A 27,904-nucleotide genomic window follows, 5' to 3' on the forward strand; every position below is an offset into this window, starting at 1 on the left:
ATGGTTTGGATGGGCAAGCGCTTTAACATTTTCTTTTAAAGAGATTTTTTGACATAACTGAATTCAATAATGAACTGCCTTTAACTATCATTTTTTCATTATTGACACTGTTTTCCTAATGAATGTTGTTCAGTTGCTTTGACGCAATGTTTTTTGTTTAAAGCGCTATATAAATAAAGGTGACTTTGACTTTGACTTTTGAATATGACAGAAATCTAGTTACTCTGCTGTTGTGCTAAAAGATGCTTTCACACAAAAATGTCTTGATTAAGCAACAGCTTAAGGTTTTCTTGGAATAGAAACCCTGAGGCTTATGTACAGAAAAGCGAGGCATATTTGACGGCTGATTTTCAGTTAAGAGGTTTGTTTCCCAGAAAACACTGAACTAGCGGGCATGCATGACAACTAATGGAATGTTTGTTAAGATTAACTGAAAACATTGTTGCAACCAGCGACGGTATTACAGGTAATCATCAATCATCTTTGATGTGAAAGGAGCCTTGACGAATTTCCCAGGCTGAGAGCTAAAACACTGTCTAATGATGAATCCCACTCATAATCCAAAGAATTATACACAATAAACAGGCTGTATTAAAGAAAATGAAAAACACGACCATTGTGTGTCAATACTGTACATAAATGTATTTTAATCCTCAAAGATTTACAATATATTACATAAAAAAGTAGTAAAAGAGAGGCACAATTTAATATCCAGGATATGTGAAGATGAGGCACTTTGTGAACTTAAAAATACTGTTCGTTTAACACATTTTTTGGTGTGTGCAGCATACACTCTTCCCTTTTTTGGCTCTCTCAATAGTGTGGGTTGATTTTTATGTCCAAAGCTGTATTTACAATATACTTTTTTCTTTGGCTAACAAGCACAATACATATCTCGATAAAAGCAACTCCAAACACACACACGCTACTAGTCTTAAACACACTCACACACACAAATCTCTCACCGAACACATTCCTCCATAAATCCAGATAATCCTGAAGTGATCTGTAGAAAGTCTTACAATCTCCTATGAAGCTTTAGTGTTGAGGCGAAACATTTTCCTGATTACATTTGGCTCTCGGTCAGCTGTCAGAGGAGAAACTCAGCGTCTGTCCAGCTCCTCTTGCTCGGTAGCCTGACCTTCCTCAGTGTGAGCTATGCATAATCTGATAAAGTGCATGAAATCTTTGGTTATGAAACAAAGCTTTATGGAAAGGCCACATTCTTCCACTCCACCTTACTGGAAGGATCCAAACATTCAGTTTCTGCAGAGAGAGAGAGAGAGAGCAAGCGAGTGAGAGTGACTTTTTCTCCCTCTCTCTCTCATTTGTCATCGCTCACGCTCACAGAGCAATCTTCCAGAATTTTCTCCTCGGAGCTGCTGCAGGTGGACAACTTGTCTAGGTCGTCGTCCATCTCGCTGAAGCGTTCGGCCACACAATGCGCCGTGAGCCGGGCCTCAGGATCGTGATCCCAGCACTCGTTGATGGTGGAACAGACTGCAGCCACACCCTGGAGATAAAAAAATGAACTAGTGTCATAGTGTGCATACGTTGTGGTTATTTTAGTCACAGTCAGTGTTTACATGGACATCAGTAATCTAATTATTTACCTTATTCTAAATAAGACAACATTATGATTAAAGTGTCTACCATATTTTCCGGACTATAAGTCGCACTTTTTTTCATAGTTTGGCTGGTCCTGCGACTTATAGTCAGGTGCGACGTATTTATCAAAATTAATTTGACATGAACCAAGAGAAATGAACTAAGAGAAATGAACCAAGAGAAAACATTACCGTCTACAGCCGCGAGAGGGCGCTCTATGCTGCCAGAGATGCTGCTCAGTCATAGACAGTAAAAGAAATGGACACGGCGACCCCATTGGAACTCAATTGAGACAAGTGAAGCCCATTTTTAGCACTTCCGTTTCTGACGCGCAGACTCAAACTAAGCTTGATGACGTCAGCAACCTGTCTGACAGATGTAAATCTTCTAGTTGCTGTGCGTGCAAACTGCCATCGTTAATCTTGCAGAGACGGCGAGCTTGAGCGGGGAGTTCTTTGGCGTGAGTGAGCAGGAGTAAGTATTCTGATTAATTATTTTGTATAGTATTTTAAAATGTAACGCCAGGGCTTGTATCTATGGGCTTCTCTCTTGACGTCTCCCCGATTGCCTGCGAGCTTCTCCTCCTGTCTGTACGGTAATTTCTCTACTGTGCGACAGAGAGTCGAGTGGTTATGACGCAATCGTTAGCCTATTTTTACAAAGACTGTTTCTACGGGGCCATAATGTAACATAGAAGGTAATGGAGCCCTTTATACATTGTCGTGTATCTTTAGAAATAAATAATGGACAAATGGAGTCTTTAAACGCCTCAGATGTAAAGTTATTCGCTGTCAAAGTGACGCCAAAATGAATGGGAGTCAATGGGATGCTAACGCAAGTGAAGTTCTGCTACAAGATGGCGGCACGCGGCCGACTTCAACTTTCGGTCGACTTCCTTCCCGCCTGTGCTCAGTGCACCTGTAGTCTACACTGAGCAGCACAGAGCGCCCTCTCACGGCTGTAGATGGTAATGTTTTCTCTTGTTTGTTCTTGGTTCTAAATAAATGCAACTTATAAGTCCAGTGCGACTTATGTTTTTTTCCTCATCATGATGTATTTTTGGACTGATGCGACTTATACTCAGGTGCGACTTATAGTCCTAAAAATACAGTACATGAGTTGCTTTTAGAATATTCCTTTCATGTTCCCGTTTTATGAAAAGCCCTACACAATGGTAATAATGTGATTAAGATGTACATGTTTATACTGCGCTTCGATAACGTGGCTAAAATAGGAGTACTCCACATGCGTTTACTTTGAGTAAACTTTGACTTCAGCCGGATTAAGGTAATCAAAAATCTGTTAACATGGTAGATTCTTAATCAGAGTATTTACTTTACTGTGTAAAAATCGCAATACTGTTGTCCATGTAAACGTATGCTCACTATTTAGTTTATTACTCACTATTTCTTATCAACATCTTCATATTCCTGGTATTTTTTTTTTTTTCTTTTAATTTCTCTATTTGTCAATAAACATTACAATTCAAAGGTCTGGGGTTGGTTTGACAGTCAAACCAATAAAAATATAATTTAACTGCACAAAATTGTTTCATATTACAGTAAAAATATCTAAACATCCTTAAAACTAGACACATAAACATGGGAAGAAAAATTACATAATATATGCACTGTTTACAGAAAAAAATAACAAATAGAAATGTTTAATTTTATGGATAAAAAATAATGATCTATTGTTATTCAAAAAAAAGTATCTTATGCTCACCAAGGCTGCATTTATTTGATCAAAAATATGGTAAAAACAGGAACATTGTGAAATATTATTAAAATTTAAAATAACAGTTTTCTATTTTAATATATTTTAAAATTGGTTTATTCCTGTGATTGCAAAGCTGAATTTTCAGCATCATTTCTCCAAGTCTTCAGTGTCACACGATGCTTCAGAAATCACTCTAGTATGCCGATTTGGTGCTTAAGAAACTTTTCATATTAGTATCAATGTTGAAACATTCTTTGATGAATCAGAAAGTTTGAACATAAGAACAGCATTTATTTACAATTGAAATCTTTTGCAACATTATAAATGTATTCACTCACACACTTTTGATCAATTCACTGCATCACTGCTTTATAATATTAGCAATTTCTTAAAAAACGCTTTTTTTCCCAAAAGCTCACCAAAGGAGTTGCTTGTCTCTCTGCTAATATGCTGTCTTTACTATGTTCTGAGATCAAAATACAACTCCACACTGATTTACCTGGTGTTTCATCCAGCTGTTGGGGATCTCTGGCCTGCCCCGGTCTCTCAGAACGTTGTCTTTCATGCTCTCCACACAGGGGTGCTCTCGGACTTTCGAGCCAAATGGAGGTTCGTAATCCTTAACCTCTGCAAAGACACACATGAGACAATCAGATAATCTGACATATGATCTATCCCCTTATGACAGCATGAAGAATCATTGTTGGGGAGCATGCGGTCGTGACTAGTGAGAAGCACTGAGTTTGGAAGCTGGAAGAAAGCCCTGAATGGGGAAAAGAACGCATGTTTCATATGCTCTGGTTATTATACCATGAAAAAAACAAATACCGCATCTGGAGAAAAATGGGACGAAATCAGTTTCTCCATCAGAATGGCAACAATAAGCAATGCTGAGTTAGTGGGTCATTTGTTTTGTTCACAAGAACAAATTGATGAAATATGAGGCTAATCACTGGACTGTGCCAGCGAGCTCCGAAAACAGATTTTCCAGACCTTGTGAAACTTGCAGCTGCAGAGGCCCAATCATATATCTGTCCTCAGCCTCCATAGGCAAGTACTTGACCAGAGCCAGCTATAGATAACACACAAACACACACAGGGCGCTAAAAAAAAAATCAAACACCAAAACCTCCACTTTCCCAAAACAGTCGGAGACGTCATAAAACAGCAGTTATTGTCCTCTTCTTGGCCAATATAAAATCCATTACTGCAAATGATGGAGGATGAGTAAGTTTACTTTGGAGCGGTTAGCTCTTGATTGGAGAGTGTGTTTTGTGGTTCTTGCCCAGCACTCTGGGCCCACAGGAAGGGGCTAGGCCAGTGTGCAGCCTGGGACAGGAAGTGGAGGACTGTGATTGGGCCCCTGCGGAGAAGCTGACTCCAAAAGTGAATGCATCCTGTTTTTGACAAGTGGACTTCCCCTGTTTCAGCTCTTAAACAAAATACCCCTGCCCGTTCAGTGCTATTTCTGATGTTCTCAGTGCCCTGTGTGAGGGTCAGACCTGATGGTGGTAAAATGGACTAGATCAGAGCTTAGCATGCATGCAGTCCATAGACAAGGACACATGGCTGCCTGCAACATTAAAGGGTTACTCCACCCCAAAATTATATTTTTTATTAATCACTTATCCCCATGTTGTTCCAAAACCGTAAAAGCTTATTTTGTTTTTGGAACACATTTAAGATATTTTATTAATCAAACCATAGCGTTATGGTTGAAACACTGATGGCAGATGGACTATTCTGATGATGTCTTTCATACTTTTCTGGACCTTGACAGTGTAATTTACTTGGCAGTTAATAGGACACTCACAAGCCTCCCAGTTTTCATCCAAAATATCTTAAATTGTGTTCCGAAGATGAACGAAGCTTTTATGGGTTTGGAATGACATGGGGGTAATGGATACTCCACCCTAAAATGAAAATGTTGTCATTAATCCCTTTAAGGCCATGCACATCTTTCTTTTTGGGTCTTTCTTGCTTTTTCTATATGTCCTGATTTGCACAAGGGGCTGAGCTACTCAAATGCACTCGCTATGTGAGGAATGCCGTGGTTTTCGGGAACAGATGTCCTGCCGGCAGAGGCCTCACACCCCAGGCCCAGCTAGAAGTATCCAGGGAAGCACTTTTTTTTTTTTTACTAGAGTTTCCCCTTCAGATTAACCGTCTGCTACCTCCACAGACCTGCCTGTCTGAGTCTCTGTCTGGGAAAGAGTAGAAGAAGAATAAAGAAAACACTTTATGAGTGCTTCTTCATTCTTAAGTGCTTTTATGTCTCAGAGATAGATTTTTTTGAAAATGAAATAATATATACATATATATATTATTTTATTACATTATTTTATGTATGTATTTATTTATATAATAAAATGTGACCTTAAAAGATATAGCATTTATTATGTTTTTTATTGTTCCAGACATTGACTTATGAAAAATATGGAAATCCATCATAAAAAACTGAATGTCCACCAGACATGTCATCACATCAACCAACAATTTTGTCCTCAATAAAATACTTTTTGAACATTGTTGTTATTTCAAAAGGTAAAAAAATAATTGGCCTAATGGTTAGAGAGTCAGACTCACAATCGAAGGGTTGTGAGTTCGAGTCTCAGGCTGGCATGAATTGTAGGTGGGGGGAGTGCATGTACAGTGCTCTCAATACCATGACTGAGTTGCCCTTGTGCACCTAACCCCAACTGCTCCCCAGGTGCCGCAGCATAAATGGTTGCCCACTGCTCCGGGTGTGTGTTCACTGCTGTGTGTGTGCACTTTGGATGGGTTAAAAGCAGGGCAGGAATTCCGAGTCACCATACTTGGCTGTATGAAAGTGACGTGACATGAAAGTATGTTGACCCATACTCGGAATTCCTGCCCTGCTTTTATATATATTATATGTCATGTATTTGTACATATTGTATATATTATATGTCATGTATATAAAATGTATTTAATTGAAACTGTATTGAAGCATGCTAATAGATAATTTAGTATATCTGTACTCTCTCTCTCTCTCTCTCTCTCTATATATATATATATACACACACAGTGAGAGAAAGAGAGAGAGTACAAATTATTATTTTTTTAAATATTTGTGGAATAAAACAACAATGCTCATTTCAGTTAGTATTTGTATATACATATACACACACAACACACACAATCTATCTATCTATGATTTATGAAAATTGCATAGTTAATAATAATAAATAAATAAATGAATAATATAATTATTTCTGAAAAAATGATACCCTGACACACAAAGAGAGAGAGAGAGAGAAAGAGAGAGAGAGAGAGAGAGAGAGAGAGAGATTTAAGTGTTCATAAATCAGGAGCTGAGATTCCTGTTTAAACACTAGGGCCTACTTAATTGTCACCTAAAGAGGAATGTGACAGCAATGTTGTCAGACCGGTGGATTTTTCAGGCTTCAGTCAGAAAAATTTGGGGTGGATCATGAGCACACAACACCCTTGGCTCTTTTGTGTGTTTGTGATGAGCGTGACGGCAGTGAAACTGAGATCTGTACTGATGGATGGCCACCCTGCATGGGCCTCTGCCACCTGCTAGCCAACTGCTGTCCTCCATTTAGTTGTGTTCCCGTCTTCCTCTGAAGACAGGAGGGAGTTCTCCTCGGCTGGCAGGGTATCAAGTTTGCTCTACTACTCCAGACCAGGCCACACCCCGTGCTAATTCAGGACTTACTAGCATACACAGTGAGCTGCAGCAGAACAATGCAGCCACAGCTTTCCATTTCACCATCACCCACACTTGGGCTTTCTGCAGCTGCTGTCTGCAAGTGCTACATCCCTAAATGTTTCTTATCCCCATTTTTGAAAGAGATCCCAGGTTTTTCACATTGCATTCTGAAGGTGTTACTGTAACAGAGGAGACAGACCCTGGGATGTCTGTCTCAACTGCCCTCGACACAGACAGTCTGGCTGAAAACAACTCCAGCCCTGCAGATAAGCTCCAAGCAGCATGACAGGAGGACTCAGCAACAGAGAGGCATGCCGGGGCATGTGGGTAACACAACTCAACAGGCACAGTGACAGTGTGTGAAACAATATACACATGCAAATACACTGCTAATCATATTACCAAAGTTGATTAAAATAGTAAATTGCTGCACATTTATTCAAACGTGAGCAGAATTTTGAGATGCACCTTCTGAACTTCACAGTATTTTTGTCTCGTTTTCCAGTAAATTATTTAAACATCCTTAAACCAAGATACATTTACATGGGAAGCAGAATTACATTACATCATGTTTTCAGAGAAATCTAATTTAATTTATGTTCAAAAGTTTAAGGTTTCGATGTTTAAGTGTTTTTGAAAGACGTCTCTTATGCTCACCAAGGCTACATTTATTTGAGAAAAAATACAGTATTACAGTGAAATATTAGAAAGATTTTAAATAACAGTTTTCTATTTAAATATATTTTAAATTGTAATTTATTCCTGTGATGGCAAAACTGAATTTTCAGCAGCCTTGCTCCAATCTTCAGTTTCGCATGATCCTCCAGAAATCATTCTAATAAGCCGTTTTGGTGCTCAAGAAATGTGTTTTATTATGATCATTATTCTTCTTACTATTATTATTGTTATATGTAACTGCCAAACACAGTTGTACTGCTTAATATCTTTTATACTGTGGAAACTGCAATTTTCTCTCTCTTTTTTGTTCTGATGAATTCCAAAGAACAAAATGTATTTAAAATATAAATATTTTGTAACATTATAAATGTTTTTGTGATTTTTTTTATACAACCTTAATTAATAAAAGTATTAATTACTGAAAAAAAGAAAAACTTAGTGACTTAGAGAATGTTATCTCCAATTTTCCACAACAAAACAAAAATTAAGATTTATTTAGCCAGTTAGTTATTGCAGTATAACATCTTATTTGTATATATATATATATATAAAAATTCGAACCAAATAAGATGTTTATATAATATAATATAATATAATATAATATATAATATAATATAATATAATATAATATAATATAATATATAAAGTAACCCTGTCTGATTATTTCCATGTAAGAAAACAAACAAATCCATTTTTTCCTTTATCATGAGAGGATCAAAGTTGGAAAGAAAATCCAGTAGGCAGTAACTGATCATTTTTTAATGCAGGAAAAAGCCTAAACAGCAACACACTCCCTCCCTCTTCCTCAATTTTCACAAGCATCCATGTTTATATTTATAGCCATAACTAATTACAGTTTCTGTTGTTGTATTTCATACATATGAGAGCATAAATACTCAATGACAGCTATGTGTATACTGTTTTTTACTCCGATATGTCAGTATGGCAAAAATACGCTAGCATCTGTCTTCCCACCTGACCAAAGAAGGGAAAGTTCTTAGGAAGCACTTGACATTTCACACATTCCTTACATTCCCCAAATAGAGTGAGGAGTACGCTGTACCATCTCTGCTCTTGCTGAAGAACGGCTAATCCAATAACAGGAAGCTGCAAATCGGTCAAAACACATTGTGGGCCGCAGTGGGCTTTCCATGCAGTCTTTACAAACAATAGCTCAACGATGGCAACAGTAAAAACAAAGTGCCACTAACAGAACCAGACAAAAAGCGAGCCTATTTTCATCCCTGTTCTCCTTGAGGAACAATTCTAGGCAGAATATAAACAGAATAGCATTGTCTCAAGTTTACTAATCATATTGGTTTGGGAAATACCCAAATAAGAGCTATGTTTCCAAGTAAGATCTCGCTGATGTTTGTGTACTCACCACCGATGGAGTTACACCTGGACGTGATCTCCCACAGCACCAGGGCCATGGAGTAGACATCGGTTTGCTTGAATGACTCGATGTTCTCAAGGTTGATCCTTGATTCCAGCACTTCTGGAGCCATGTACCTGGCTGTACCCACCTGACAATCAGATACAAAGGACACCTTTTATCAATTTTATATTCTTTTTTTCTGAATTTCATGACCATGTGAACACCGCATTTAGTAATACACTTCTTTTTCTACTTTTATCAGTTATATTATTACTTATTATTACTCACAAATATATTCCTTATTTTTTTCATAAATCTGAAAATATTATAACTAATAATTATTATTCATATACAATTATAATGACATTTTATTTATGTATTTAAAAAAAATCTTGATTGTTATGACAATGCAAATATAGTATTATTATCATCCTCATCTAAACTATAAGAATATAATATAAAATTACTATGAATATGACATCACGTTTATTTATTCATTTATTAATAATAAAAAAATTAATAATAATGTAACTTATAAAAATAAAAATGAATTATTATGATTGTCATGACAACACAACTATATCATTATTACTTGTAAACAGTGTTGGGGAGTAACTAGTTACATGTAACGGCGTTACGTAATTTAATTACAAAATTATTGTAACTGTAATTAGTTACAGTTACTAAGAAAAAATGAGTAATTAAATTACAGTTACTTATGAAATTTTTTACGATTACAAAGTGGATTACATTTGAATATTTACACACATCCACATACAGATTTAACTGATGTCTTTCCCAAATTGCACTGACTATTCTGAGACATACCGCCCTAATAATTTCCGAGATGCGGAAACACAAGTCTAGTTTGTAGAATCCAGTCATAAAAACGGAATGCCTAACGTGGACGGAATATGGCACATTTTGGATGACTAAAAGTAGGTCAGTACACTTGAATCCATTTGCGAATCCGCCATTTGATAATTAAATCTCTAATAAATCATGAAGTGTTAGTCATGACTCGCGCGCTCTCCGCGCCTCCGCCAAACGGTTTGGATCAGACTCAGAGTAATCAATGCGAGAGAGAGAGAGAGAGAGAGACAGAGAGAAAGAGAGAGAGAGAGAGAGAGAGAGTATAGAGTGGACTGTGGAAGCGCACAGCTGGAGCAGAGAAGCAGAACTACTGTTCAGGGTTTCAGGTCAGTTTCATCTGTAAAGATGCTTTTTTGTCTTTGTTTTTTTATTTATTTAATCAAGCAGCAGCACGCTGCTCATCAGTCATCACTCAAAATAGGCTACTATATAAAGGACATCATTATTATCTGTAGTAATGTTACAGTAGTAATTTAGCTGAAAAACAATCAGATTTTTTTTATAGGTTTAGGGGGAGCTACGGACAGACAACAACACAACCCTTACGAAAATTAACGTTTTAATATATTACTATAAATCCAGAGAAAATAGTTACTATTGTTTAACTGTGGTAACCAAAAATTTAAAATGATTTTACAAATTGAGTTATTTAAAAATAAATACAAATCCATTTGCAAAAAACAAAACAAAACAAGGTTATTGTATAGGCTAAAAAAAGCATGGTCAATTTTTGTAAGGAAAACATGACTCGTGTACAGTATTAGGATTTTTCTATAAAGATATTGTAGTATTGTAGAGTATTGTATTGTAAAGTATAGTTTTGTTCAATCTTGAGTATTAAAGTCATGAGAGAGATGGATAACAGGGCAAAATAAAGAGACTGAAGAGAAAAATGGAAGTGAAGGTGCAGTTCAGGAGAGAACTTTTAATTATTTTGCATGTCCCCAAATTAAAGATTTAAACCTTTTTTTTATCTCAGGTCCATACCAAAAATAGTTTTGTCCATGAATTTGTTTGTATGAGTTTGAATTTTCCAGTCTGATTTTTTTTCCTAGTCCGCCCCTCCTGTAAATTAATGGCAAAGACATGGTTTCATTTTCTACACATAGGACTACTGAAGCTCGCAGTGTTTTCAACCTCTGCTGCCTCAGTATAGGAGTACACGAGCACATAAACATAATTTCTAGAACTGCTCTGTGTCACTTCATGTGCATTTTACTTATTTTGAGGAAACTATCATCATATACAAAGAGACAGCAGTTTAAAAAAAACACCAATGTTTCAGGAGTTTATTACACAGAATACGACACATGCTTATTAGATAACTGTATTTAAGTTGATGTATATGCTTTTATTTATTATTCTTTAATTTTCACAAATTTAGAAAAGTAATCAAAAAGTACTCAAAAGTAATTAGTTACATTACTTTAATAAAGTAATTGAAAAAGTTACACTACTATTACATTTTAAACAGGGTAACTTGTAATCTGTAACATTACATTTCCAAAGTAACCTTCCCAACACTGCTTGTAAATCAAATTTATTATTTACTAACTTAATATATTTATCTATAACAAACTATTTCAATTATATGTATTGACAACAGAAATATATTTTTGTATTATTAATATTATTATTTATGGTTTTATCAGTGTTGTTGTTGTTGTTGTTGTTGTTTTGAGGGTACCAAGCTATTTTCATGTCTTTTTTTCCCCTTTAACTTCAAAACACTTCAGCTCACTTTATTACTTGACCTCACTTTAAAAGTAAAAAGGTCACACCAATCAATCAACAAACCTAAACTGTGATAATTAAACGTAACCTTAGCATTGAAGTTTAAACTCCCTTTGAACTATGTCTGATCTGAATGTTGACATACATCAGAGAACTCTGGTGTGGAGAGACGTCGCAGAGTCACGTGATTGTTAGCTAGTTTATTACTGATTCACTCGCTGCCTTTGTTTTTTCATTTTCAGCCCGTGAATCATAAATCTGAGCAGACCGTTTGAACAAAGGGCACACATACATAAAACGCACATGGTGAGATGCCTGAGGGGACTTTCCCTGCAAGTTATGACCTGACGTACCTGCCACTGTAAATCTGCACAATTCTAGGTATGGAACACGCCAACGCTTCACTTGACACTTACCAATCAATAAGAGCAAATGAATCTAGGTAGTCTTGTGCTGCACTGGGGTTGATAGAAAGTTTCAGTTAAGCTATAGGGGATAGACTCCATTAAAGTATCAGGTTTAAAATTTAAAATTAATTTAAATCAAAATGTTTTTTAATGGAGTCTCTTATGCTCATCAAGGCTGTATTTATTTGATTAAATATACAGAAAAAAAATACTACAATACTATTGTTTTTCTGTTTTAATATACTTTAAAATAGAATTTATTAAGTTGAATTTTCAGCATCATTACTCCAGTCTTCAGTGTCACATGACCCTTCAGAAATCATTCTAATATGCTGATTTATTATCAGTGCTGGAAACAGTTGTGCTGCATCATGTTTTTTTTAAATTTTTTTGCAAACTGATTTTTTTTATTTTCTTTTATGAATAATAAATTAAATTATTTTCTAACCATATAAGCATTTACTATCACTTTTTTTATCCATTTAACACAGCCTAGCTGAATAAAAGTATTCATTACTTTAAAAAAAAAGAAAGAAAGAAAGAAAAAACATATACTGACTCCAAACTTTTGAACGGTAGTGTATATTGTAACACAAGATTTCCATTTTGAATAAATGCTGTATTTTTATTTTTTTTATATTCATAAAAGAATCACAGGTTCCGAAAACGTCATGAAGCAGCACAACTGTTTCCAACACTGATAATAAATCAGCAAATAAGAATGATTTCTGAAGGATCATTTCATGGACGTTTGCTGCTGATCTCTTTCATTCTTATGTGTTTGCTGATTGGTGGATCTCAAGTTAAAATTAAATTCATGGTAGAAAAGTCTTGAAATAAATTATACAAATCAACTGATTTCGCAGTAAAGAGAAAATATCTGACTTTAAGAAACCCGAGTGATGCACTCTATTGCATACTAGCGCATTTACATTCAATCTGAAGAAACTGAATTTATATTCTATACATGCAATGAAAACTACTGGTCAAAATAATTTTTGGAATAATTACATTTTTTTATGTTTGTGATTTCAGACTGTAATAATGGCTCCTGAAAATTCACCAGGAATAAATACCATTTTAAAATATATTCAAACAGAAAACAGTTATTTTGAATTAGTCATAATATTTCACAATATTGCTCTTTTTACTTAATATATCATCAAATAAATGCAGCCTTGGTGAGGGTCTTCTTTCAGAAACATAAAAAAGGTGTTTGATCGATAATGTAGAAGCTCTTTATTTACTTTATAAGACCTATGAAGATGAAATATTGTTGCATGACCCACCTGTCCACTGTTGGCCAAGTCATCCACTGACAGAGAGTTGTCAAGGCGGAGGCCAAGTCCAAAGTCACAGAGGCAACAAGTGAGGTCATTCTTCACCAGGATGTTTGAGCTCTTTAGATCTCGGTGGACGATGGGCACTTTGGGCCGCCCGCAAGGGGTGTGGTCACTATGCAAATGAGCCACACCCTGGGCCAGCGAGCCCCCGAGCAGCCGCAGGTCCTCCCAGCTGATGAGGTGTCGAGTTAGGTACTCCTGCAGGTTCCCGCGTGGATGATAGGCGGTGATCAGCCAGTACTGTTTCTCCACCTTCCTCTCCTCGGCTGTCAGGAAGTGTAGGATGTTCTCGTGCTTCAGATTGATGTCCGAGAAAATTTCCTTTTCATTCTTCCAGGACGCGTACTCTTCATAAGGGAAGATTTTCACCGCCACCGTCTCGAACTGTTCTGAGGGGCTTTGTCTCAGCTTGGCTTTGTACACCTCGGCGAAGCGGCCCTTACCCACCTGAAGGTCCAGCTCGATGGGCAGAGGTTCTGTGTTGTGGTTGAGGTTGTTGGCGTGTGTGGAGCTGCTGTCAGAGCGGTCGTCGTCCATCATGATGGCACAGGCGTCGCTACAGTCCAGCGGGCCTTTGGGGCCCTTGCGTTTGGACGGCTTCTTGGTCTCCCACTCATCGAGTTTGCGGCGACGGTACATGCGGTACCAGTAGAAGGAGGCGATGACCAGCACAGCCAGAACAAGGAGGGGCAACAAACTGACCAGGATCACCAACACCACCTGATTATTTGTAGGGTCCGGACCTAAAGCTGGAGAGAAAGCAGAAGGATGTCAATATTTGCCACAGCACAGCACAGGACAAATGCATATTAAAACAACTTATTTGCATACTTATGAACCAATGCACTGTATAAAAAAAAAAAAAAAAAAAAAAAAAAACCCACCAACATTCTGCATACAGGAAAATCTGATAAATTTGAATCGATTATAAATCAAGCACGTTTAGACAAACAATATTCCCCCAAATGTCTCAATTATCCTAAAAGAGTTGTCTGAACAAACAATGCCATTATTGGCTTTCCAAATTGGTTTTCTTCAGGAGGCGGACACTTCAGAGTTTACCTCATATTAACTGTGTAAGACAGAAAAGATGAGAAATCAATATGTGTTGTGTTGCTAATCGATCATTTGTTAAACAAGAAATCTTTAACTGACCTGACAGCAATTTATTGGCTGAGGGCATTTCGCTGATATTTTGTATTTAATGAATGATCAAATTCAAATTGGCTAAACAATATAGTATTACTGGAAACATTTCTAAATGTAGGTAAATGAATAAAAAGTAAATAAATAAACTAAAATGTTGTGACATTACAATGAAAGTATTAAAACAATAAACAACCAATTCTATTATTATTGTGATCAAATCCAATTTGACTGAACAAAGCGATCACTGGGAACATTTGAAAAAGTAAATAAATTATTAAATGTGATATATGCAATCTAGTCAAAGGTAGTGATGCTTTGTGTCCTCGAGCAAAGTATACTGGAAGTCACTTTGGGTGGAAGGATCTATTAATTGACTACTCCGCAGAGAAGTCCAGAATTTAGAGCCATTTGAAATAGCAGCCATAACCATCTAGTTACCTAGTACCCAGGTTGACTGAACTCCTAATCATTAACCCAGTTTGTGAGCAGACAGTTTTTTCCTGCCACACCAGGAAGCTTGAGCAAATCTCACACTGTAAGAGTCTGTTCTGTGACTTCATCTTTCAAGGCAAAGTTTACACTGCTACGACGTGCGCCTGCCAACCCGAGGACTGGCTTGGAAGCCCGAACACTGCACGTTCAATCCAGAGACAAAGTGAGAGTTGCCAACTACGTGGGCAGAGAGTGGAGTCAGTGTTTCGTCTGTCTGCATTCTTCCATCAAATACACAGACACGCCTTATCATTGAGACACAGACATAAAAAGAACAGAAATGGATACACGACACTGGGAGAAGAAAACCGTCAAAAAATGCCAATGCGTTTGGCAGACAGAACAGACAGCAAACACATGCAAAAAGCATAGACGTGTGGTGCAGAGGGAACACTCAACTCTTCACATACAGTGGCAGAAACCTCTTCTCGAGCCAAACAACCAATATAAACATGCATGAAATCACAGCACCTTTTCCAGCCACATAAAACAGGATGCCAGTCACACTGCTCCAGTCCATGACACTATCAGCTAATAAGAGGCACTTTTCTGCAGGCTCTACTGTTAAACACATCACTGTACATCTGTGCCAGGGTCTTAACAAGAATCAAGTGGATTACGCGTTCCAAAACCTCTGACTCACAAGTTAATCTATTAAAATGTAATTGCTTCTTGTGACCATTAGACATGTTTCTCATTAGTGCATTAGCAAACACCGCTATTACTGCCATTACTCACACTTACTGGAAAAGGATTCATTAAGAATGCAGAATTTATCTGCAGCATATTGGGTTTTTAATTTTAGAGTGTTGGTCGATTGTGGATATTTAATTAATTTCTGCCTATGTTTACATGACCTTTGCCTTCCTATAGCTCAAACAGTATAAAGTATGGTGCTAATTAAAAAAAATGTGTAGTTTAAATGCAGTCCAAGCCACTGTGCATCAGCCAAATGCATAAAAAATAAAGCCATGAAGAGCTATATGGCTTGAAACATCACTGTTGGTGAGAACTTGTATATAAAATGTATGAGTAAAAAACTGCATGATATAAACTCGCAATTGTGAGTTATAAAGTATTGTGTGAAATAAAGATGCAATTCTGAGAAATAAAGTCAGAATTGCAAAATAAAAACACAACTGTGGCATCTTTTCACGGAATTGCAAGTTTATGTCTTGCAATTCTGACTTTATAACACACATTTCCGATTTTATGAAGTAAATAATAAAGTTTGTATCTATTTTATCCAACTATTATTCTGACTTTATTCTTACAATTGCTAGTTTATATACTGCTATTCTGACTTTATAACTAGCAATTGTGAGTTTATATCACACAATCGCAGAATAGCGATAAAAAAGTCAGAATTGTGAAATAAAAACTTAATTCAGTGGCATAAACGGGATTCCATATTGGTGGGTCAGCGTTTTCCTTTTTATTTATTGATTTTTTTGCATGCTGGATGTGTGTGCTTTTTGTCTAGTTTTTACAAACAAATCTGCTTTTTTATGTTGTATTACTAAATTCCCTTTTGGCATATAGTTTGTAGTGTTTTTTTCGTTTTTCTTTGATAAAACATTATAGAATTAAATTTTTGCTTTCAGCTATTTTCATTTTTTAATGACATTTCTGTTTTTGTTTTTTCAAAAGCTTTCCATGACTTTTCCAGTTAACAAACTCTCAGAACATGAGGTTTCAAATATTCCTTAAGCTTATCAATGCAGACCAGCCAATTCTCTCCACCCTCTTGCGTACTAACGATCAACGGCAAACAAGCTTCGACCTGCTTTCATTTGCTGGGCACATTGTGTACTTGCTTTACTTTTGAAAAATGTCAGAATTCAAAGTGAGGATTCCCATATATACGTTACTGCCTTTTGGATCCCTGTCCTGATGTGAGTTTAGATTACTGCCAGACTCCGATTGGGTACATGCTCTACATGAGAAACACAGACCTATTACTGTTTGTTTGTTATGGCTACGACTTTGTTTTATAGAATGGCTCATACCGCAAACAAGTATTTATTTTTCTCTCACTAACACCGTTTTGATCTGTTGTTGGCTTTCTCGGTGTGACTCAGACCTTTTAACTACTTGCTCTATAACTGGATGCCAAGATTCCTTAGCATGTGAGTGTGGATGTGTTTGCGAGCCAGCGTATATACGTGCAGGTCAGGGTTGGATTGAAAGTCGGCACAAATCCTAAGTCTGCTCTCCTCCTCCTTTCCTTTATGTTCTTCTTTCCATCAAAATAACCTATGATAAAAGATCAACTGAGTAGAAACATATTGCCAGGTTGGAAATATTCCAGTGAGACACAGACACATGCTGCTGCTTATTTGTCCTGTCAGGCAAATGGCCTGGATTGTCATCCTAGGAAAGAATAATGAGTACTTTCCACAAGATCATTTTTGTGTGACAATAAGAGGATGACACTGATATGTCAAAATAAGCACGCATTTGGGTAAACAGCAGTGTTGGGAATAAAATTCAGGGGCAAAGGAGCTACATTTTTAAGGAAAATTATGACAAACATTTTTTGTTGAAATAAAACTATCTACCACAAAATATGTACCATTTAATTTTTATTTAATGTATAGGTGCTGAGAGAAAAGTAATATATATATATAAAAAAAAAAAAACTAAAGGAAAATAAAATAATTTTGGTATAGGTAAAATACAATACGGATTCTACTGAGTTTAAATTATTATGAATAATAGGTTTCAAAATGTTGACAAGTTTTCTAAAACAATGTATTCTGTTGTATGATATACTGTTATATATCAGTTTGTGAGTCCTGTATAAATACACTTACACTCTTAAAAACAAAGGTGCTTCAAAAGGTTCTTCAAACGATGCCATGGAAGAACCATATTTGGTTCCAAAAGAAGAATTCAGTCAGGTTCTTTAAAGAACCATCTCCCTTTTTGTAATCTGAAGAATCGCCAAAAAAAACCTTTTGTGAAACAGAACGTTTCTTCAGATGTTAAAGGTTCTTTATGGAACCATTTAGACAAAAAGGTTCTTCTATGGCATCGTGAAGCACCTTTATTTTTAAGAGTGTATGTCACGGTGTAGTCTATACGCCATTGCACTCCAAAAAAAAAAACACATTAGATTACGTTTAACATGGTTAGTTACTTTTTTTTATCATGACTGAGTAATGCAATTACACGTTATAGAAACATTTACTAACACTGCCAACCACAGTTGCAGAAATAATACAGCACATGCAAACAGGAAATCTGATAAAAACGAAGGCCACAGCAATAACAACCTAGCTGAGTGTGAAGTTTGCTCATTTTCCTACTGTGATGGTACTGTATATAAATGGTTTCATGTTGTGATAAAACCACAACATGCTTCCAGGACTTCTAAATCAAGGTTCCATATTCACTTCATGTTCCTTCTGATTGAGCCAATCACGTTTACAAGTAGAAAAACAGAAAAACATGTGTGCAAACCACAATGAAATGTGCAACACGCTCCTTCTGACAAGCTTTATGAGTTGCTTATTAGAAACAAATGTACTTTTGCTGGAGCGCTTAGGCAATAACGGCCATCACTGTGAAGAGAGTAGCAGCAAATGTGTCTGCTTCAATCAGTGACATCAATCTGTCTTCATATCTCAACATCATCCCATTTCAGAGCCAAATTTAAACAAACTGTAGAACATCATGTTACAAAATCATTTTTTTTTTCAGTTAAAGCGTTAAAGATTTCCATGGTTTGTTTTTTTTCACTCAGTGGCTGCTTATTGAAATGTTTTCACAAACTCCATTTTGAAGAACAGCACTAATAGTCTGCAGGCCAATTACATAGATTTAAGCAGAAACTTTTTTTTTTCTGGTACTGTATACTAATGACAGTAATCCTCAGTTAACCACAGCTTCTCCATTTCCCTTTTTCTAGATGAAACTCCATTCATTTGTCTGAAGCTTCGTTTAAAAGGCATAATGACATCTTCATGCAGTCAGACTGCTTATGCCATAATGCCTCTAAATGTGGAACTGAAATCTTGCAGGAATAATCTACAGGATGAAGACAGTGGATAGACCAGTACATCAGTTACTATTTATTTTAATAATCTGTTCATCAATTACAACCAATAACTTTATATAGGTTATAGTTATCGGTGTGTGCATATGCATATTAACTCAAATCAATGTTTTGAGGAAAGTAGCTGTGTAATAAGTTAATAAATTAAATAAATAAAAAATACACACCTGATTATTCTGTTTAGGCAATAAACATGTTGGGGTTTATTCTGTTAAAAACTGGGGGAAGTTGTGGCCTAGTGGTTAGAGAATTGTGACTCCTAACGCTAGGGTTGTGGGTTCGAATCTCGGGCCGGCAATACCACGACTTAGGTGCTCTTGAGCAAGGCACCGATCCCCCAACTGCTCCCCGGGCGCCGCAGCATAAATGGCTGCCCACTGCTCCGTGTGTGTGTGTTCACTGCTCTGTATGTGTGCACTTTGGATGGGTTAAATGCAGAGCATGAATTCTGAGTATGGGTCACCATACTTAGCTGAATGTCGCGTCACTTTACTTTCGCTTTCATACAACTATAATAATTATTAAAAATAATAGTCTTTAAAAAAAACTTAAGACAATATGGCAGTACTGACACTAAAAAGGAAAAGACACTCTCTGGAGAACATCTAGACACCCTCATGAAGTACATTCAAATAAAATTAAATATCTTGAAAAATATACCATTGTACCTTCAGTAAACAAAGGCACCTTTAGTTTTCACATAGTATTTCCACCTAAAAGGCCACCTAGGCCAAAAGTAGCAGTAGCTTGCCTTTCTGTTTATTCGATTCAGCAAAAAATGTGTGTGAAATTGCTACACAACAAAGCCCTGCTGTGGAGTACATAATTATTAGCTGGTGTGTACACGCTGCAGCTGCCATAATGAAGTCCAAAGAAACGGCGGCGTCTCCAGCCGAATACAGAATAGGGAGCTTATCGCTGGACCCTGCAGGCTCTCAGTCACAGTTAATGTCATAAAAATGTTATGGTCCGGGAAAACAATACCTGGCATCTCTGGAGAAATATGCCATGGAACCGTTCCAATAAGTAAACATGGACTTCCTGCAATACTTCCCCACTCTGGCAGGGAATGAGGCCTCCTTCACCGGATGGAATTACAGCCTCCCTCAACTGTTCTTACAGGGCAAACACTACAGACATCAAACACCTGCTCAAACATCATCTTTCGCAACATAACTCCACAATTTACCAACGGTAGAATCAGTCTTCAGTAGCTTATGATAAATGTGTTTATGTACTGAAAAAAGGAAGCAGACTCTCCTCAAGATAACCCACACCTAAGAAATCCCCACGTACTGTTTAGGTTTATAAAGCATACAATGTGGATATTCCTTGTTTAAAAACGAAAATGTGGCTCTTTAAAGCATACGAAACATGCAATAAACTTTCCAAATAGTGGTAAATAAGGTTATTTTAGTGAATGCCTAGTGCATATAGCTGTTTTGCCATGTGGTTGTGATGTCTCTGCTTCAAGTTACACAGACAGGAAACCACATGTCTGAGATCCTCAGCCGTCCACACAACCAAAGCCAATAGAAAGTCTGTCTGAGACAGCACAGCCCGGCCAGCAACAATGCAGCTGCTTTAGAACGTTACGACAACCTGAGCTCACATACCAGAGCGTGTTACACGCTACGAGCCAGTGCTAAATAGTTAGCATTGCACAGCTTGTGTGTGGGAGATAATCATGTTCTGCTTGGGTTTGGTTTATCAGCTCAGTTGAGTGCTGTTTATCTAGTGCGGTGCAGTGTAGCACTATCAAAACCAAAACTAGCTGAAACACGGTTCATTATTTACACACTAATGCAAGTTTCCATAGTCAATGGAAAACCTCAGAGAGATATGATGTAGGCTACATCACATGAGAAGCTTCAGAGGTTGAAAAGCTCTGGTTTCACTTACCGATTTGCAGGCCCACACGAAATCTTTGACTGCAGAACGCCAGATTTCCACCGATTTGGAATGTCTGTCATTCATAAAATTCTACAAAACTCCTGACCTCTTCAGAGTAATTTTAGCATTATTTATATATTATTATAGCATTTATTAATATTTTGAACTAGCTTTGATTTTTATATTTTCAGAATATTTTTTAATAATTTTACTATGTGCTTTTGTAATTTTTATTAGTTTTTTCATATTTCCATTTAGCTAGTTTTATTTTAGTTTTACTAGCCTAATTTTAGTACAGTTAGTTGCCAAAATTAACCATTCTAATTAAGCTTTATATTCTATTTTATTTCTAATAATGGTTTTCTTTTGAATAGTTTTTGTTTTAGTAAACAATTAAAACACTGCTTGGAATCTAAACGGTGTTCACATCCATTTCATTTCTAAAATCAACTATTTCAGAATAAAAATAATAGTAGGGCTTGGCTTGATTTTAGGGTGGATTGTGAAAGTTGGTGTTACCAGAATGATTGGAAGAGAAAGGGTTTATTGCAATTCATTTTTTTTAGGTCAGTACCTTGCTCAAGGACACAATGGTTTGAATCCACACTACTATAAATCACTACTACCAAAGACACTAATAGGGAGGATACACAAAATTTGAAAGAAGAAGGAATGAAGAGGGAAACTAACGGAGTGTGAACATCAGCATGTCATTACACTCCTCTTCGTTGCAGGAACAGATGTGGAATGGGCCTATATTGGACATCCTCTTTTTCATTTCGCACTTGGTGTTGTTGTAGTTCTCCAACATGATGCCATAGAGGGGTTTGGAGGGTTTGTGGCACAACGTCTCGATCGTGTTGTTGGAATCACTCCTGACGAGTACAAACACATACACTGTGATTACAGGGATTATGATATCAAATGACAAATTCAGTTGTTATTTTACATTCTCAGTTGACTTTTACAATAAAAAAAAAATAATCTGCATGTTCCCTTGTTGCTATATCATTAAACATAATAAGCACTTCGATACAGCAATTACTTGTTGCTATATTTAACTGCGCTTTTTCCATAATTGAAGACAACATGAAATGACATCATTTTCATTTCAGAGCAAAACTTGATAGTATTTACTGGTATTGAATTGGAATATGAAGTGTTAGACCTTTGGATAATATTTGATCATTTTATTTCTTCTCCTCACCACTTGACCTTGGTTATGTAAGCAGAAAAGAAAAGTTCCCTCAGAAGTGCTGAAAGTTCTCACATTTTGATAAAACCACCAATATGTACTTAAACTTAGCATATTTATTAAGTGTCAATTTTGTTTTAGTGTCATTTTTTTTTAAATATGATAATGATACTGCAAGCTGTGAACAAGATTCATTGGTGATTTTTGACTGTTGTGCAAAGCAGATGTTTTACACTTGCAAATAACAGATGTTTTACACTTCATAAAAAGTTGTGGAAGAATATGACTTGAACAGTGACATACCAGATAGCCACACAGACTTCATCAGCATAGGAACAGATGGATGTGATGCTGCAGTTGCTTTCACAGGTGCCGGTGCCTTTACAGTTGGATGCCTCCACGTCACAGAACTTACACAGTTGAGAAAACTGTTTTTTTAAGGAATGCATCTCATCTAGGATAAAACAGAAACAAGGTAACCTATTAAACCAATTTACTCTTTTAATCAACATTTCTGATCCAATGTTGCATCTACTGCCCTTGAGTAGTGTCCTAAGGGACCATAAAAGAGTGCGAGATGAAATGCTGGCTGTTTCTGTTATCAGATATACACGCTGCTCGCTCTTTTATCTGCTTTTCAATGCCCTGTTTAAACGTCCCTTCATCTCCAACTCCCTTGTCAAGTTCCTGAGACTCTGACCTAAATGCACTGATGCGATCAAGCAAACACCAGCACAAAGAGACCAAACGGCATCAAACTCCTGTCTCTGAGAGTACAGACTGACATCAGGACCTCAGATCAGTGGAAAAGCTATACTACTGCCACTGGTTTAGTCTGTAAATCTAGACACCCAAAATGTGAGTTCAAGAACACGCAAAGGGGTTACTAGTTTGGTGCTGCATGAGTCATGTCTAAGTGTGTATAGTTTTTCAATTTCAGCGAGACTGTATTTGGCCAATCCATAAGAAGTTGTTAAACTGTATTACGTAATTTGTTAGTTTAGCTGCTCTTTGGAGTACCACAAACCTCCTAGACTTTCCTGCGATAAAAGGCCACCTTGGCTCTCTGGGACTGAAAGGGGCACCGGTCATTCAAACACACTGAAAGACTTCGAAATCAAACCCAGAGCAAAGCCCAAATGATATTTAAACACATTAATCACATTGCAAACTAATTAATTGTGCATAGTTTGGTTTTACTGCTCTAATGGAAAGATTTAAAGGGGTTCATTGAGAAAAAAAGTGCATTCACAACAGTCTTGTTATTGTTAAATAAAACAAAAAAAAGGTTTTTCTTAACTAAAATAAAGCTGAAAAAATGTATAATTGATATTTGTAAAATACGTGAAAAACAAACTTTTAAACTAATTGAAATAAGTTAAAGTTGAAGTATCCGAATTATTAAAACTTTAAAAATAAAGCTAAACGGAAACATTAAAAATATAAAACTGACAAAGTGTAAACTATAATGTTATAGTGTAAACTATAATGTTGTGATGTCTATTTACTTGTAGCATTTAAATGAATTATTTTAGTTTTTAGTGTTTTGTATGCCATTTATTTTGAAATTAAATAATATGATTTTTATATCAGTCATACCATGAAAATAATTATCAGCTTATCTGTATCAGGTTAAATGTAATATTATTGCATTCCTAGTCTGAATTGCTGGAAAGCATCCAATTGAGATGTGAACTCCACTCTCTGCTCTCTCATTGGTTGTTGGCATATTTACATTTGAATAAAGTTTGACTCATCTTCAATGGTCTGTTGTTATTCATGATGTTGCCTCAAATTTCCAACTTTCACTGAAAATGAATGATATGTTCACTGTCACTGTCAGTGTGAATGCCTCTTAAGATTAAAACCGGAGTCACTTGCAGTTCAGTCCAGCAGCACTAATTCCACATTTTCAGGTCTCAATGATGGGAAACTGTTCTGATACAGAGAAGACAGTACCATAACATGGTAGAGAGACAATCACAAGACCTCTGACCCCCATTTTCCCTTAACTCAGCTATCGCTCTTCAGTCTGTCTCCACCGCTCTTCTGGAAAGGACGGAACAGGTGACCCGACCAAGGAAGGAAGCACAGATAGGGCGGATGTGTGGCTTTCCTTCCACAGACAGAATAACAACCAAGACATTTCTACTGAAGAAACAACCAACCAATCACTAGAAAAGATCATCTTTGCTAATATTCAGCATTGGTTTAAGGTCAACACAGTTTTGTAGCATAATAGGTTTGTTTTGACTGCATAAATAAAACCTACAAACACGATACCATCTTGTCTTACGATCAATCCACTGTCATTTTTGGGCTGCTTGAGCTCTGTTTTTCGAGCTGAGCAGATAAGCAAGACTATGTGCTCTTTTAGTCTCTGGTTCACTGGAGCGAGCCAAGAGGGGATTGTGTCGGACACGAGGATATGAAGATAAATACGGTCAAATCAGATGCAGCCATTTTGAGGTTATGTGACCCCTCTTCTCATCCCGAGATAGCTATTTTTGAGTTCTTGGCACAGAGGCCCGGAGAGGCTTTGGTAAACAACCTTCATCCACTAGCCTGGGTCTCTCATGACTTCAAGGGCCTACAAAGGAGCTTTTTTTTACTCCATAAGTATTGCTCACTGACTCTTTATCTACAGCCCGGCCTGACTGAATAACCTTATATACTGCAGAGCCATTAACTCACACTATTTCGTTTGGACAGTATTCATAACACACCCAAAATTATTAAATTTGAACCGAAGTACATGTTTTTTATTAAAGGGTTAGTTCACTCAAAACTGAAAATTCTGTCATTAATTAGGTCTACTCACCCTCATGTCTTTCCAAACCAATAAGACCTTCGTTCATCTTCCGAACACAAATGAGATATTTTTGGTGAAATCTGAGAGCTCTTTGACCCTCCGTAGACAGCAATGCAACTGCAATGTTCCCAAGTCCAGAAACGTAGCAAGGACACTGGTAAAATAGTCCATGTGACATCAGTGCTCAAAGTGCAATTTCTCAGATTTTATCAAAAATATCTTAATTTGTGTTCGGAAGATGTACGAAGGTCTCATGGTATTGGAACGACATGAGGGTGAGTAATTAATGACAATTTTTATTTTTGGGTAAACTAACCCTTTAACTTAAAATATGTGATTCTTCTTCGAAGAGCCAAATAGAAATTAGGTCCTACTTAAACAAGTTTGGTGCATAAACGGTGTTCAGATGTTTTGCTAACGTTGTTTAAAGACAACACACTCCAGATAAGCAGAAAGAGCTCTGGCAGTCCACAAAAACATCTGATAAGGTACTTCAAAAATAACTGTACAAAATGCAAATGTAAAATTTTGGACAATCTGAGCACCATTAGTTGCACTTTAAAATTTCCTTTTTTAAACTTGACAGCAGAGTGACTCAACAACAACAAAAAGTGTGAGTTTAAGTGCATGATGCAAGAAAGGATGAGCTCAAAATGACCTATTTGGGCAGATGATTAATAAAAGTAACATTCTCAAGACACAAACAGGGAGGCAAGTGTCAGACCTGCATACAGGAGCGTCTGATGCTATTTGCAATGCCAAAAACAAGCAGGGCGAAACTCTTGCACGTGGCTCAAACGCAGCACACACAGCCCTAGTGTGTTTCAGCAGCAAAGTGTGCAGAGCTACATGCAGCCAAGCAAGGCTGGAAACAGGAAGTGGCAAAGATGTAGCTGGACATCTGGAAAATATGATTTCTGTAAGAAATATCTCTGTTGCTCCACCAAACACAGCGCTGTGTGACAAACATATCCTGCTGTATAATCACAGGCGTGAGGTGAGGAGGAGTTCAGTGAGTGTAATTAGTGTCTAAAGTAACCACAGAGGCTGAAATTAATGACAGGCCAGAGAGAGATAAACAATTTATACCAATGAGAGAAAGGACGCGGGGCTGGTTGAAATGGAAAAACGTCCTGCGCAAACTGTCAAACACTTCCACTTCAACCTTAAAGACAAACTCGTAATGTTTTTCAGCTGTCAGCTCATAAGGGCGTTCCCTTGTGCACACACTCATTTGAGGGAATAACAACAGAAACAAGTCGATGTATTAACATGTTGAAATGTCATGCACTCAATTAGAGGAATATGTGTTTGATTCCCATGTCTTTCAAAGCTTAATGAGACAGAATGAATATGTCACTGTCACTAACAAATGTGCCCAAAGCGTGCCACTGTATTACAGTACTCGCATGATTTCATACTGCTACAATGTTTTTTAAGGACATGCATAGTACAAATAGGCTTTTTTTCTGAACATTCATATGTCCTTTTTTGCATTTCCTTCAGTTACTATAAATTATCATTAAGGCCATCTTAAAGTAGTTTATGACACGTAAAGACATGGTTCTGACATCATGGCAATATGATTTATTTGTTTCCACTGATATGTAATCATTCAGGAACCCTGGTCCCTGAGGCACCCCAACACTGCACATTTTGCATGTCTCCTTTCTGTGACACACCAATTTCAGATCTTGGATTCTCTACTAATGAGCTGATGACCTGAATCTGGTGTGTTTGATAGAGGTGACATGCAAAAACGTGCACTGTTGGGGTGCCTCTAGGACCAGGGCTGGGAACCACTGGTTTACATCAAAGCACCACAAAGTAAAACCCATCTGATACAATCCCCATACCATGCAAAATACTTTATAAGGTGCCTATAACCTACACTTTACATTACATGGCCCTATAAATATATAAAACTGACGTCAATTAGACCTATTTCTAATAAGGCAGTCACACTGATAACGGTTTTACAAACAAAATAATCACGGTCAAGTCACTTGTATCAAAAACACAGACGTGGAAAGTTTAGTCTGCACAGGACAGATAAATAAAACTGCATTTTATGTTGACTGATGTCATCTTTAAACACCTGAGCAAATATATGTTGCTTCTTACGTAACTCCGAAAAAACTGGACAAGAAAAAATAACGCTGAAGCTGGCGTTCACTGAATGCGATCACCTGTTGAACGCCTTTAAAAGTAAGCAGTCAAGAAACAAACGCTCCACTATAAGAAAACGAGCCACAGGAGATGATTAATACACGGGTCTCTTGCATAAAAACACACAATTACACTCGTAGTCTATATACCTGCCTACTTCAGAAAAGCGCAAGAGATGTCAAGACAGTAACTCACCGACTCCGCTCCGATCCATGACAACCGAAGAAATCAAAAAAGAGCAACAACAGAGCAGAGAAAGCCAATATTGCTCCATTAGAACCGCAATCATGTCCGTATCCCTCGCATAAATGTGAACCAGACCCAGCTGGCGTGGTTTGACCAGAAAGCGTGCTGATTTTAGCGTCTGATCCTGGGGAAAGCAGAGCGTCTCATGCTGCTGAGGTGAACAGTCACTATGAGGGAATGTGTGGGCTCGAGTGCTTACTTTTGCTCGCCTAGTGAAACAGGAAATCTTTCAGAAAGGGCAGGACTTTCCTCCGTCTCCCTCCCTCTCAACAGTCTTTACTCCAGCCTGTAATTACACATGTGCCTTCTCTTCTAATTTTATTGTGTAGGACTTTATAAATAATATGTTGACGATATTATTATGGGATCCGTGTTGTTTAAAACGATGGACGCCTTCGTTGCGACGCTCTCACTTGTGATGTGGTTTCTCTATGGTATTTTTGAAGTGGAA

At 37.1% G+C, this 27,904-nt stretch overlaps 1 protein-coding gene across 2 annotated transcripts; it reads right to left on the reverse strand.

Moving 5' to 3' along the window:
• Positions 1 to 616: 616 nt before the first annotated feature.
• Positions 617 to 27,742, reverse strand: tgfbr2b (transforming growth factor beta receptor 2b). 2 transcript variants are annotated; one of them, XM_059568289.1, is made up of 7 exons: positions 27,403 to 27,742; positions 22,530 to 22,680; positions 21,722 to 21,906; positions 13,384 to 14,186; positions 9,087 to 9,228; positions 3,827 to 3,954; positions 617 to 1,513 (listed from the first exon to the last, which is right to left on the reverse strand). In XM_059568289.1, exons 1-7 carry the CDS (start codon positions 27,494 to 27,496, stop codon positions 1,325 to 1,327), a joined length of 1,692 nt encoding a protein of 563 aa, XP_059424272.1. In that variant the 5' UTR covers positions 27,497 to 27,742; the 3' UTR covers positions 617 to 1,324. The 2 variants fall into 2 exon arrangements, with proteins under 2 accessions (XP_059424272.1, XP_059424271.1); XM_059568288.1 differs by lacking the exon at positions 27,403 to 27,742 and having other exon boundaries at positions 22,530 to 22,690.
• Positions 27,743 to 27,904: the final 162 nt, after the last annotated feature.

Source organism: Carassius carassius, chromosome 15 (genome assembly GCF_963082965.1).
Source record: "Carassius carassius chromosome 15, fCarCar2.1, whole genome shotgun sequence".
NCBI classification, from domain to species: domain Eukaryota; kingdom Metazoa; phylum Chordata; class Actinopteri; order Cypriniformes; family Cyprinidae; genus Carassius; species Carassius carassius.